The sequence below is a fragment of the Scardinius erythrophthalmus genome (genome assembly GCF_964197995.2).
Source record: "Scardinius erythrophthalmus genome assembly, chromosome: 21".
NCBI lineage: Eukaryota > Metazoa > Chordata > Actinopteri > Cypriniformes > Leuciscidae > Scardinius > Scardinius erythrophthalmus.
The window spans coordinates 632975-648308 of NC_138241.1; the positions used below are offsets into that span (position 1 = coordinate 632975).

General features: G+C 45.2%; 1 protein-coding gene across 4 annotated transcripts in view; it reads right to left on the bottom strand.

Moving 5' to 3' along the window:
* ccdc88ab (coiled-coil domain containing 88Ab) overlaps positions 1 to 9511 on the bottom strand; it is a 100643-nt gene extending 91132 nt beyond the window's left edge. For 2 of the 4 annotated variants that reach the window (XM_081350633.1, XM_081350632.1), the window contains exons 1-2: positions 9069 to 9260; positions 8895 to 8992 (exon numbers count right to left, since the gene is read on the bottom strand). In XM_081350633.1, coding sequence (XP_081206759.1) covers positions 8895 to 8992; positions 9069 to 9128 — 158 coding nt within the window. In that variant the 5' untranslated portion in view covers positions 9129 to 9260. Of the gene's footprint in view, positions 1 to 8894; positions 8993 to 9068 lie in introns of all 4 variants that reach the window. The other 2 variants (XM_081350634.1, XM_081350635.1) reach the window with 2 other exon arrangements.
* Positions 9512 to 15334: the final 5823 nt, after the last annotated feature.

Genomic DNA, 15334 nt, shown 5'->3' on the forward strand with positions numbered 1-15334 from the left:
GATTAGTTTCATAATCCTGCAGCTCTAATCACTCATCATCAGATCCGGTTATTGTGATGTTCATTATTCATGTTTCAATGACCCTACAAGATCAATTACACCATCAGAATATGAGGAAAATATTACTTCTAACAAGGAGGAAAATCAAAACACTAAAGCTATTTATCTGACAACATTATCTGGCAAGAAAGGCAAACTACAGCTACAGGTTTAATTTTACTATGCAAAAATAATGCATAGAAAAACAAGAAGCTGTCAGGAGGGAGCAAACACTGACTACAACATAATCGGTTATTAATATTCAGTTCCCTCTTGGATTTGCATGTGTTCATCATTTCTTTGTTTGACAGCCTGGATGAAAGAGATGTGTGACATGTTTGTCATGTTTCACTGCGTTATTATAAATAAATAAAACCATCGACTCCAAACACAACTACACAATGTGACTACTAAATACATTATATACATTGGGTACACGTTATACATTTATAATAATATCTGAATAAAGGGAGAAGATGTGAAGATCTAGAGTAGATCATCAGACGGTCCACAGAAACACACACATCTCTGGTGTGTGAAGAGCAGCGCACACACACACACACACACACACACACACACAGAGAGAGTGTGTGACCGCTGTGATTGTAAAATTTCTAAATGGCTAGTAGCCCTTCGGGCAGGCACTCTTCAGATTTTGGTAGCCCGAAATGAATTTTACAAGCCCAGATAAAAAGACCATTTTTAATGTAGAATATTGGTTAGGAGTCAAAAAATGAATCAAAAACTTTTTCAAAACACAAATATCAACAATTGGATATAAAATAATCAAATTAGAATCATCAATACAAATATGCATCTGGTTCTAACTGAACTGAAGTGTGTGTGACCAGTGTGAACATGAATCAGTGTGTGTCTGTGGCTCAGCCCCCATTGAGGGTAACACTTTAGTTTAGGGTCTAATGCTCACTATTAACTGGTTTCATTAACATGCAGATGGCAGGGTTTTATCATCACTGAGGTCCCGAATGTGAGGTAGGCTAGTCAGGGGGGTTCGGGGAAATTTTGATTTCTCTGATCTACATATGTGCATTTTAAGATGTTTTGAAGGCCAAAAAAATTGGATAACAATAGAACCAATAGCTTTAAAACCATGTCAGCGGGCAGTAGATTATTTGTCAATACCTGCTCTCACTTCTTATCCATCACTCTTTCTTTTTCTCTCAGTCTCCTCATCTTGCCCTGTCTCTTCCCCTCCTAAAGCTGAACTTTTTTAATTTGCTGAAGGCTAAAAATTGTATTATATTAATTCTCAACATGTACACATTCATTATTAATTTTATGCCTAACATGATGAAAACGGCTTTGTTAATGTTTCTTGTCCCCTCACAGTGACCGTAAACTAATTATTACATTAACTTACATGATTCACGTTACATAGGCCTATTTTCAGTTAAAAATGGCGAAATTCGACAAAAGTATATTTGTTTCAAACAAAATCGTTTGCCTGATTATTTTTGTCATTCGTTTCACATTTATGACCTAAAAAAACTGTCAAATGTGAAATGTTTAGTTTAGCTACGTACATCTTATCTCACACTCGACCGTAAACTGAAGCGAGTCGCTCTGCTCAAATTCGCGCTCAGCAGCTTCTGTGTATATAAAGCCCGCCTACTTTGATTTGATTGGTCATCTCAAATATTCTGACATTGACAAGCAGTGACAGACCAATGAGACTCAGATGAACACACACACACACACACCCTGTCCTCTGTCTCTGACGTGCGCTCTGCTCGGCGCAGCTGCGGATTGAAGATGAAGAACGCGCTGAATCTGATTATAACAAGACTGAAGCGAACACTATTTCAGATAGCCCGTCGGGCAGGCCGGTTATGCATTTTGGTAGCCCGACTGGAAAACATAATAGCCCTGGGACGTCGGGCTAGCGATTTTGCGAGCCCTGAGAAATAACCTGATCATCGTCAATAATGTCGGACATTCCATTTGAGCTGAAACTGAAGAGTGAATGAACGGTCCGTAAACTGCTGCGTTTTTATAGCTGGTTGTTAAACTCAACCAAACGCTTCTTATTTGAGATTAATCAGATATAGACAACATAAAAGTAATCTTACAACTTACATCTGCACCAAAAGATGCGAATGCACACATGAACTTGACCGTGCTAGTCTGATGCGTAACACGTGAACGCGCTAAAAAACGAAAGCTCAGAGAATTTACAACATTCAATCACAATCGTGTTCTCATTATAATGCTATGCATATGATATATTGGCACTAACTGCATTTCATGATCAAAGTGATTCCAGGCATCACTGCAGTGTGCGCTAAATGCTGCATTAACCAATCAGACCTCAGGAACCGGCCCAAATGGCGCAATAACCAATCAGACCTCAGGAACCGCCCCAAATGCCGCAATAACCAATCAGACCTCAGGAACCGGTCCCAAATGCCGCAATAACCAATCAGACCCCAGGAACCGCCCCTAATGCTGCAATACTGTTAAAAGTACTCATGGCACAAAGTGCACAAAGTAATCATGGAGGATAAGTGCTTCTGAATAGATGAGTTTTAAGTTTAACTTTAATGTGAGCTAACGAGTCTGATTTACGGATGTTGACTGGGAGAGAATTCCAAAGGTGAGGAGAAGCACGGCTAAAGGCTCTATGGCCCACGGTGGAGCGATGAGCAACGAAGAGGTGAGGAGAATTCCAGAAGGGGTGTAGGGCTGTAGGAGATCTGAGAGGTGGAGGGGTGTAGGGCTGTAGGAGATCTGAGAGGTGGAGGGGTGTAGGGCTGTAGGAGATCTGAGAGGTGGAGGGGTGTAGGGCTGTAGGAGATCTGAGAGGTGGAGGGGTGGAGGGCTGTAGGAGATCTGAGAGGTGGAGGGGTGTAGGGCTGTAGGAGATCTGAGAGGTGGAGGGGTGTAGGGCTGTAGGGCTGTAGGAGATCTGAGAGGTGGAGGGGTGTAGGGCTGTAGGAGATCTGAGAGGTGGAGGGGTGTAGGGCTGTAGGAGATCTGAGAGGTGGAGGGGTGTAGGGCTGTAGGAGATCTGAGAGGTGGAGGGGTGTAGGGCTGTAGGAGATCTGAGAGGTGGAGGGGTGTAGGGCTGTAGGGCTGTAGGAGATCTGAGAGGTGAAGGGGTGTAGGGCTGTAGGAGATCTGAGAGGTGGAGCGATGAGCAACGAAGAGGTGAGGAGAGTTCCAGAAGGGGTGTAGGGCTGTAGGAGATTTGAGAGGTGGAGCGATGAGCAACGAAGAGGTGAGGAGAGTTCTAGAAGGGGTGTAGGCCTGTAGGAGATCTGAGAGGTGGAGCGATGAGCAACGAAGAGGTGAGGAGAGTTCCAGAAGGGGTGTAGGGCTGTAGGAGATCTGAGAGGTGGAGGGGTGAGCAATGAAGAGGTGAGGATAGTTCCAGAAGGGGTGTAGGGCTGTAGGAGATCTGAGAGGTGGAGCGATGAGCAACGAAGAGGTGAGGAGAGTTCTAGAAGGGGTGTAGGCCTGTAGGAGATCTGAGAGGTGGAGCGATGAGCAACGAAGAGGTGAGGAGAGTTCTAGAAGGGGTGTAGGCCTGTAGGAGATCTGAGAGGTGGAGCGATGAGCAACGAAGAGGTGAGGAGAGTTCCAGAAGGGGTGTAGGGCTGTAGGAGATCTGAGAGGTGGAGGGGTGTAGGGCTGTAGGAGATCTGAGAGGTGGAGGGGTGTAGGGCTGTAGGAGATCTGAGAGGTGGAGGGGTGTAGGGCTGTAGGAGATCTGAGAGGTGGAGGGGTGTAGGGCTGTAGGAGATCTGAGAGGTGAAGGGGTGTAGGGCTGTAGGAGATCTGAGAGGTGGAGGGGTGTAGGGCTGTAGGAGATCTGAGAGGTGAAGGGGTGTAGGGCTGTAGGAGATCTGAGAGGTGGAGGGGTGTAGGGCTGTAGGAGATCTGAGAGGTGGAGGGGTGTAGGGCTGTAGGAGATCTGAGGTGAAGGGGTGTAGGGCTGTAGGAGATCTGAGAGGTGAAGGGGTGTAGGGCTGTAGGAGATCTGAGAGGTGAAGGGGTGTAGGGCTGTAGGAGATCTGAGAGGTGGAGGGGTGTAGGGCTGTAGGAGATCTGAGAGGTGGAGGGGTGTAGGGCTGTAGGAGATCTGAGAGGTGGAGGGGTGTAGGGCTGTAGGAGATCTGAGAGGTGGAGGGGTGTAGGGCTGTAGGAGATCTGAGAGGTGGAGGGGTGTAGGGCTGTAGGAGATCTGAGAGGTGGAGGGGTGTAGGGCTGTAGGAGATCTGAGAGGTGGAGGGGTGTAGGGCTGTAGGAGATCTGAGAGGTGAAGGGGTGTAGGGCTGTAGGAGATCTGAGAGGTGGAGCGATGAGCAACGAAGAGGTGAGGAGAGTTCCAGAAGGGGTGTAGGGCTGTAGGAGATTTGAGAGGTGGAGCGATGAGCAACGAAGAGGTGAGGAGAGTTCTAGAAGGGGTGTAGGCCTGTAGGAGATCTGAGAGGTGGAGCGATGAGCAACGAAGAGGTGAGGAGAGTTCCAGAAGGGGTGTAGGCCTGTAGGAGATCTGAGAGGTGGAGCGATGAGCAACGAAGAGGTGAGGAGAGTTCCAGAAGGGGTGTAGGGCTGTAGGAGATCTGAGAGGTGGAGCGATGAGCAACAAAGAGGTGAGGAGAGTTCCAGAAGGGGTGTAGGGCTGTAGGAGATCTGAGAGGTGGAGCGATGAGCAACGAAGAGGTGAGGAGAGTTCCAGAAGGGGTGTAGGGCTGTAGGAGATCTGAGAGGTGGAGCGATGAGCAACGAAGAGGTGAGGAGTGTTCCAGAAGGGGTGTAGGCCTGTAGGAGATCTGAGAGGTGGAGCGATGAGCAACGAAGAGGTGAGGAGAGTTCCAGAAGGGGTGTAGGGCTGTAGGAGATCTGAGAGGTGGAGCGATGAGCAACGAAGAGGTGAGGAGAGTTCCAGAAGGGGTGTAGGGCTGTAGGAGATCTGAGAGGTGGAGCGATGAGCAACGAAGAGGTGAGGAGAGTTCCAGAAGGGGTGTAGGGCTGTAGGAGATCTGAGAGGTGGAGCGATGAGCAACGAAGAGGTGAGGAGAGTTCCAGAAGGGGTGTAGGGCTGTAGGAGATCTGAGAGGTGGAGCGATGAGCAACGAAGAGGTGAGGAGAGTTCCAGAAGGGGTGTAGGGCTGTAGGAGATCTGAGAGGTGGAGCGATGAGCAACAAAGAGGTGAGGAGAGTTCTAGAAGGGGTGTAGGGCTGTAGGAGATCTGAGAGGTGGAGCGATGAGCAACGAAGAGGTGAGGAGAGTTCCAGAAGGGGTGTAGGGCTGTAGGAGATCTGAGAGGTGGAGCGATGAGCAACGAAGAGGTGAGGAGAGTTCCAGAAGGGGTGTAGGGCTATAGGAGATCTGAGAGGTGGAGCGATGAGCAACAAAGAGGTGAGGAGAGTTCCAGAAGGGGTGTAGGGCTGTAGGAGATCTGAGAGGTGGAGGGGTGAGCAATGAAGAGGTGAGGATAGTTCCAGAAGGGGTGTAGGGCTATAGGAGATCTGAGAGGTGCAGCGATGAGCAACGAAGAGGTGAGGAGAGTTCCAGAAGGGGTGTAGGGCTGTAGGAGATCTGAGAGGTGGAAGGATGTAGGGCTGTAGGAGATCTGAGAGGTGGAGCGATGAGCAACGAAGAGGCGAGGAGTGTATCAGAAGGGGTGTAGGGCTGTAGGAGATCTGAGAGGTGGAGCGATGAGCAACGAAGAGGCGAGGAGAGTATCAGAAGGGGTGTAGGGCTGTAGGAGATCTGAGAGGTGGAGGGGTGTAGGGCTGTAGGAGATCTGAGAGGTGGAGGGGTGTAGGGCCGTAGGAGATCTGAGAGGTGGAGGGGTGTAGGGCTGTAGGAGATCTGAGAGGTGGAGGGGTGTAGGGCTGTAGGAGATCTGAGAGGTGGAGGGGTGTAGGGCTGTAGGAGATCTGAGAGGTGGAGGGGTGTAGGGCTGTAGGAGATCTGAGAGGTGGAGGGGTGTAGGGCTGTAGGAGATCTGAGAGGTGGAGGGGTGTAGGGCCGTAGGAGATCTGAGAGGTGGAGCGATGAACAATGAAGAGGCGAGGAGAGTTCCAGAAGGGGTGTAGGGCTGTAGGAGATCTGAGAGGTGGAGCGATGAGCAACGAAGAGGCGAGGAGAGTATCAGAAGGGGTGTAGGGCTGTAGGAGATCTGAGAGGTGGAGGGGTGTAGGGCTGTAGGAGATCTGAGAGGTGGAGGGGTGTAGGGCCGTAGGAGATCTGAGAGGTGGAGCGATGAACAATGAAGAGGCGAGGAGAGTTCCAGAAGGGGTGTAGGGCTGTAGGAGATCTGAGAGATCCGGGATTTGATAGGAAGCCAATTTAAATGTTGGAGTGATGAGGTAATATGTTGAATAGATGGAGTCCAGGTTATGATACGAGCTGCAGAATTCTGAATCAGCTGGAGTTTATGCAGAGATTTGTGCGGTAAACCAGACAAAAGAGAATTACAGTAATCAGGAGTGAGTGATCGGAGTGAGAAATGGATGGAGGCGAGCAATATTGCGGAGATGAAAATAACAAGACCTGCGGCCGGTTGCATAAATATAGCCATAATGTTAAGACAGTGTCTTAAGCTCTAGTATGACCTACTAGCAGTTAGTGAGGGGCAGTCAGTCTTAGTTTTCGGTATCAAAGTAGGCTTATCTACGTTTTTTTATGTAGCTGATTTAAAAAAGCTATGAACCGTCTTAAAGAAAATAAATTGATGTCTAACTTGTAAGATTAGTCTTAGAGGTTTATGCAAAAGGCCCCTGCTGGTTATGTTATTAATGTGAGCTTCAAATGAAAGGGGGTTGTTCCTAAAGTTCCTAACCTGGCGGGAAGGAGAAACGGAAGAACCGTTAATGGATAAAGAAAAACAGCAGGACCTAGAGAGAGTAGAATCAGTGCCAATGAGGAGTACTTCAGTCCTACTGACATTGAGTTTGAGGAAGTTGGCAGAAAACCAGACCTGTATTTCGTGAAGGCAGCTGGTAAGACAGGCGGAGGGAGAAGGGAATCAGGGTTTGTAGATACAAGCTGTGTATCATCAGCGTAACAGCGGAATTTAATACAGAATTTGGAAAAGATATTGCCGAGTGGGAGAAGGCAGATTAGGAACAATAGGGGACCTAGGACAGAGCCTTGGGGGACACCACAGCTAACAGAGACATTTTTTAATTGTACAAACTGTGTACGGTTTGAAAGGTATGAAGTGATCCAGGTATAAGTTATACCAGTGATACCAATATCAGATAAACGGTTCAAGAGAATATCGTGTCGAACGCTGCACTCAAGTCAAGTAAAACCAGAACAGATAAGAACCCGCCATCAGCAGCCATTAAAAGATCACCAGTTACTCGTGCTACGCTCAGAGCCAAAGGGTGGTGATGGCGCAGTGGATAAGACACATGCCTTTGGTGTGAGAGACCCGGGTTCGAATCCACTGTGAGACACCAATGTGTCCCTGAGCAAGACACTTAACCCCTAGTTGCTCCAGAGGCGTGCGACCTCTGACATGTATAGCAATTGTAAGTCGCTTTGGATAAAAGCGTCAGCTAAATGAATAAATGTAAATGTAAAGCCAAACCCTGACTGAACACACTCACGTTATTATTGCTCAGGAGCGCATGACCCTGTGCTGCCACTGCGTTCTCAAGAGTCCTTGAAATAAATGGAAGATTTGAGATGGGACGGAAATGATCTAGATTGTTAGTAAGAACCGTACGAGTACTTGAGTACCCGTGCCCATCCCTATGATCTACGTGTGCGCTGTTATGATGATGAGAGGACTCACAAGCTCCTCTGATTGGCTGTTGCGTTCATGCACCCAACACTGCAAACACACACTGCAAACACACACTGCAATGTAGTGAAGTAAATATAATGCTGTAATCTGTGGCAACTGTTATCATAATCATCATCATTTTACTGATGAATTCTGAGTGACGCATCACTATCATACTCCTCCAGACCAGCACACACACACACACACACACACACACCGCTGTGATTATTACACCGCATCATTAAAGCTGCATTTCCCAGCATCACTGCATTCAGAAAACAGACACTTTCAAGACCAGAGTGGGCAATGAACTAACTGTGCTCACACACACACTCACACACACACACACACTGCTAGTCTCACACAACACACACACTGCTGCTCACACAGGCGTCAGTGAGCGGAACAATCATGCACTTGTGTGTGTGTGTGTGTGTGTGTAGCAGCTGAACACATCACACACACATGAATACGTCAGTGAATACACAATCATCACAGATGACAGCCAGTGAACACACACACACACACACACACACGCCACACTGCGGATACACTGATGTTCATGTACAGTAACGGCTGGTGTGATCCAGTGAACACGCACACTGAAGGGTCACTAAACGGGAACACTTGCTACATCTTACAAACATGTTCATTAAAACATCCCTGTATTAATCACACTAATGAAGATCTGATATCTGGTGGAATATGGACAGGTCAGTTTAGCTGGATCGACCAATCAGAAGCAGCCGGTGACTAAACAGATAGTTGTGATCCTCAAATCTGATTGGCTGCACTGTTTGTGTTACTGACTTATTGAACTGCTGTATAAAAACAATATGACACCCATAATCACAAACATCAGTCATGTGATCATCAACGGCCCAATCACAGTCGTGATGATGATACTGTATAAGTCACATGTATAACTAGCCTGATTTCATCCTATATGTGTGTGTATGTGTGTATATGTGTGTGTGTAGTAGCACTGTATTAGACTAATGTAAGGTTGATCAGCTGATGGTAAATGCGGATTATGAAGTGTTTCCAGATCTTCACTCACGGTAACGCGCATCTGTTTGTACTCACATCTGAATCATGATGTCGTTCAGATAAACCCCGTCCACTAAAGTCATAAACTCCGACAGATGAGAGCCATCCGAGGGGAGCCGAGAGACAGTCTTCACCTGCAAACACACACACACATGAACGCGCAGCACACACACACACACACACACACGATCTGATGAAGCGCGCGCTCACCCAGCACACCAGAGGAGACTGCAGAAAATCCTCCAACAAAGCCGTGAAAACCTCCTCCATCGTGTCCGTCGAGTGTGAATAAAGCGGGAGAGTTCTGTGAAGGAGTGTGTTTACAACGCGCTCATTCTGTCGACATCCATCGCGTATTATTCCTCCAGATCCCGCAGCAGGAGTGCGGGAGAATCCTGCAGTTCCGAGACCGAACCCCGAGCCCGAGCCCCGGCTCTCTGAGAGGAAATCCCGCGCGTGTCCTCCGTCAGACCAGCGGCGCGAACTCTCCCTTCATCCCGAGAGAAAGGCCGTTGTTTTCCGTTAGATTCGCCGTGACGTGTCGAGCTTCCAGCGGGAAGTGTGCGGGGCGCGTCGAGCGCGTGTGTGTGTGACTGAAACAAAGCGCCGCCTGTACTACAGCAAACACACTACCGAGGGCACTGATTTACTGCACACTTCCGCCACACACACCGGGGGTCACCAGATGGGTGGGTTTAGTTTGACTCTGTATTCCTCTACTGTAAAGTCAATATAAAGAAAGAATAATAAAATATATAATGAATGCGAGTGACACGCCCGAAGCGCACTACACTACAGGCGGCACTAATAAACAGCGACTGGAAGGGATGAACAGGAGTATGCGAAATTACCTGTCCAGTTCTCATCTCAGACATAAATACCGCATTTTATTTCATTCAGAGGTCCTGTATGCGCATAACGGGTACAGTCGCTGTGATACACACTGCATAGGAGTATGACATTGCGAACACGCCCCTGTGCGCCTGATGCTCCCTTACTAGGCGACATCCGGAGGGAGGAAGTCTGGAAACATTGACTGAGTTTGACACACACACACACACACACACACACGGCACGATTGTGAAATGATGAACCGTTATAAACCGACACGGAGATAAGGAAGCGGCGCGCGCTCGACTCACAGGAGCCAATAATATGATAAAACAAAATAGATGAATTGACAATATGTGGACAGAAATTATATGAAGCTCTTAATTGTCAAATGAATCATTAGTGACATCTCGTGGCTTCAAGCAAATAACTGTTACGTTTTTATTTACTAACCTATTGCGAGTCACGTGGAAGTCCATCCCGCCACATAAGGAAAAATGCTTCTGCAAATCATAGATTCTAAAGTCAAAATGATGTCGTAAAAGTTGCAATTATTACAGAAATTATTAAGTAGAATTTATGACTTACAAAAAGTTAAGAGTTTAGCCTTTAACAGACTGTGATGACGCGTTTTAACGGCCATCGCTTCGCATCGTAAATCCTGCAAAGTTATATATATATATATATATATATATATATATATATATATATATATATATATATATATATATATATATGTATATGTATGTATGTACATTTATAACACTATCGCTTTAATACCTTTGGCTTTGAATCAAATTATACAAAAACGAGTAAATGCTCATTTAAATGAGTGATGTAAATTGATATCCTTCTCTCTTCTGACTGTTATTAATCTCTCTCTCTTTTCTCATTTTGAAAGTTGTGAAAACACTATATTGTTGAGTTTTTCTTCTGGTATTTGAGTAAACGGGAACACAAAAAACATATGTAATGTATTAGGGGTGTAGGGACGTTAAACGTCCAGAGCCACATTGACAGTATCCAAGTACAGTGTAATTTGACATGAATTGTTGTGGTGACAATAACATACAATCAAATGATCTTGGGTATTTATAAATAATAATATAAAATCTTAACTTAATTGGTTTGAATAGGTTATAACTATGGAAGATCATGGGCCTCATCATTTCTGCATAAACTTCTGCTCATGTGTCACATTTAACAGATGTTTCTCATTTTCATGATTTCGTAACTGATTCTCATGTAAACAGCGTCAGACAGTCGTTTCTGTGGCGTCGCAGGCGTGTGTAGAGTGTGATCCTCAGCACACTGAGAGTGTGTTTACGGACGGACAGATGGTTCAGGGCAATCGGCCACCTGTCGCTCTCCAGGTGCAGGTCCTGCTGATGCGGTGATGTGTGTGTGCAGGACATCAGTGTGTGTGTGAGCCGCTCTTATTCGCCACTCCAGCAACAGCCTGATCCTGCAATACTAAAACTGCAATTTTATTATCGGAATTATAGCAATTACTGCAATTAAAATGAATTACCTCTAGACTAGGTCAAGCCCCACCCATTACATGTAGAGAGAGGAGGAGCTGGACGAGGTCAAGCCCCACCCATTATATGTAGAGAGAGGAGGAGCTGGACTAGATAAAGCCCCACCCATTACATGTAGAGAGAGGAGGAGCTGGACGAGGTCAAGCCCCACCCATTATATGTAGAGAGAGGAGGAGCTGGACTAGATAAAGCCCCACCCATTACATGTAGAGAGAGGAGGAGCTGGACGAGGTCAAGCCCCACCCATTACATGTAGAGAGAGGAGGAGCTGGACGAGGTCAAGCCCCACCCATTATATGTAGAGAGAGGAGGAGCTGGACTAGGTAAAGCCCCACCCATTACATGTAGAGAGAGGAGGAGCTGGACGAGGTCAAGCCCCACCCATTACATGTAGAGAGAGGAGGAGCTGGACGAGGTCAAGCCCCACCCATTACATCTAGAGAGGTGGAGCTAGATGAGGTCAAGCTCCACCCATTACATGTAGAGAGAGGATGAGCTGGATGAGGTCAAGCCCCACCCATTACATGTAGAGAGAGGAGGAGCTGGACGAGGTCAAGCCCCACCCATTACATCTAGAGAGGTGGAGCTAGATGAGGTCAAGCTCCACCCATTACATGTAGGGAGAGGAGGAGATGATCTGGCTCTGCAGGGAGCAGCACTCGGGGAAATGCAGTCCTTAAGCTGGCACTGCAGGATCACGCTGGTTCACTCGAGTGACAGAGAAAACCCACAGCCGTCATCGATTGGGCATACATGTAAAAGCAAGCCAATCTGTGTCGTAAATGTGTTTATTATCATTCCAAACAAAAAGCCCTCCATTATTATGGGTTATTCTTCTTGTTGTCATCGAGCAGAAATCAAGTTCTTTCCTGCACAGGATCTTGTGTAAAAAAAATGGTAAACACACCAATTTGCACAAGATTTTCACTGCAGGCGGGTTGCGTTTCCCTGCAGGTCAACAGATTTCCCAGTATCACACATCTTGCTTACAACTGGGTGAGAAAGAGTGACGGACAGCGATGCGTGTTAGCAACACTCGTGTGAAATCTGTACGAGGAAGAATCTGTTGATCAGTGCACACACACCCATCAGTCATCAGGGTTGAGAATTATTCCATACCTCGGCCTGGGATTGGAAAGAACGAACAGACACCTACAAATATTTGAGATGAATCTGATGGAAAGGAAAGCTAAAACGCCATTACCAGTATAATATTTCAGCAATCATGCGTTTACATGATTACTAGACATTGCAATCGATCATTCTTTTTTGTCTAATTTAATAAGACAGTTTCGCATATAGCAAAACTGTCTCTGGTCTTGATTGGCTGAGCAGCGTCTCTCAAACACTAGACTGAAGAGTTTGGTTCGTGTTGTTCGTGTGGAGAAGACGCTGTTTCTGCTGACAAAGCAAATCCACTGATGAGATTGATACGGTAAAACCCACACCATCGTTACTGCCCGTATCACTAGCCGCATTTCCATTACCCTTCAAATTGCGCAAATTGAAATTGCGCATTGAAAATATGATTAATTGAAACACGCAATTTTCACAAAAACGTTTTTACACTCGCATGAGGAGGTTTTTCAGGCAACTCGATAAAGAAATATTTAGCAAAACTGCAATGGAAACAGTTTTTGCTCATTTACAGTCACCTGACACAATGACGCGGTGCGCAAATCTGTAATGGAAGTGTGCCTACTGTGAATCAAGAGCTGAGATTCAGATATGATGAGTGTTTCCTTTCTGACCAATCAGAGCAGAGCAGCTCTCAGAGAGGCGGGGCTTAGATAGACTGAATCTTCGAACGAACCGTTTCAGACACTGAGAGAAAAGAGCTGATGCTGCAATGGAGATGAGGAGGAAATTAGTGTTTTTTGTGTGTTTTTATACCTTGGATGCATGTAAACCTGCTGTAGGAGAACCCAAAACAACATTAGGAACCTTTAAAATCACATAATGGGGCAGTTTAATGCCTTCAGTTGAGGGAGGACCTTTAACATGCCGTGTGACTGGTGTATGCGTGTGCAGATGTACAGAGATAACCTAGCTCAGTTAATGATCACTGAGAGGATACAACTCGTCAAAACATGCCCCATAAAACTGACCACAAATAGTTCACTTTCAAGCTACTTATTTAGCAAAAAACGTGATGTCACTGCCTGTCACTGTAAGTTACAAACATCTCACTTCTCTAAATACACTCTAAATATTACTCTATAACACTATTAGTCAAGTCAAGTCAAGTTTATTTATATAGCGCTTTTCACAACACAGGTTGTATCAAAGCAGCTTCACAGTAATAAATTAGAACAATACATCAATGTTTGTTTCTAGTGGAACGTCTACGTTTGGTAATGCTGATCAATAGTATCGTTGATTGATTAATTCAATTAAATATCCCCAAATATCCCCAACTGAGCAAGCCAAAGGCAACAGTGGCAAGGAACCGAAAAACTCCATCAGGTGACCTAATGGAGAAAAAAAAACCTTGGGAGAACCCGGGCTCAGTCGGGGGCCAGTTCTCCTCTGGCGTTTATGAACTAGAGGTCGGATTTAACTGTAGGATTAAAAGTATTATATGAATGCCTGGCTGAAGAGATGCGTCTTTAATCTAGTTTTAAACTGGGAGAGCGAGTCTGAGCAACGAACAGTATCAGGAAGACTATTCCAGAGTTTTGGAGCTAAATGTGAAAATGCTCTCCCTCCTTTGGTGGACCTAGATATCCTAGGTATGACCAAAAGCCTCGAATTTAGTGACCTTAAAGAGCGCGATGGATTATAGGGCGATAGAAGATCCGTTAAATAGACTGGAGCTAAGCCGTTTAGGGCTTTATAAGTCAGTAGCAATACCTTGTAATTAATACGGGACTTTATAGGTAACCAATGTAGGGATGATAAAATTGGTGTTATATGATCATATTTTCTTGATCTAGTTAGAACTCTAGCGGCGGCATTTTGGACTAACTGTAGCTTGTTTATTGAGGATGCAGGACAACCGGCTAATAGCGCATTACAGTAATCTAGTCTCGAGGTCATGAATGCATGAACTAACTTTTCTGCATCAGAAACTGATAGCATATTACGTAGCTTAGCAATGTTTCTAAGGTGGAAAAAGGCTGTTCTTGTAACATATGAAATATGATTTTCAAAAGACAGGTTGCAGTCTAATATAACACCCAGGTCTTTTACTGTAGAGGATGAAGTAACAGGACATCCTACTATGTTAAAGTTGTATTGTGAGAGGTTTTGTGGGTGTTTTTTTGAACCGATAAGTATTACCTCTGTCTTGTCTGGATTTAATAAAAGAAAATTATGCGTCATCCAATCTTTTATATCTTTAACACACTCTGTCAATTTGGATAATTTAGCGTTTTCATCTGGCCGTGATGAAATATAGATTTGAGTGTCATCAGCATAACAATGGAAACTAATTCCATGTTTCCTTATAATATTTCCAAGTGGCAGCATATATATTGAGAATAATAGAGGGCCTAACACAGATCCCTGCGGCACTCCATAGTTCACTGGAGTTATGATAGATTTTTCTCCATTTAAATAAACAAAATGGTAGCGGTCAGATAAATACGATCTAAACCAGCTTAATGCTTGTCCTTGAACACCAGTATAATTTTGTAGTCGATCTAAGAGTATTGTATGATCTATAGTATCGAACGCAGCACTAAGATCAAGTAAAACTAATATTGAGATACAGCCTTGGTCAGAAGCTAAAAGTAAATCATTTGTGATTTTAACGAGCGCAGTTTCAGTGCTATGATGCGGCCTGAACCCAGACTGAAACTTTTCATAGACGTCATTTTCTTGTAAGAAAGAGCCCAGTTGAGCGGACACAACTTTTTCTAGTATTTTAGACATAAAAGGTAGATTTGAAATGGGTCTATAATTTACTAGATTATTCGGATCTAATTGTGGTTTCTTAATGAGAGGTTTTATAACTGCCAGTTTAAATGTTTTTGGAACATAACCTAAAGATAAAGACGAGTTAATAATATTGAGGAGAGGCTCTTCCACTACAGGTAACACTTCTTTCAATAGTTTAGTTGGTATAGGATCTAGCCCACACAGCAAAGGAGTCCGTGGCGG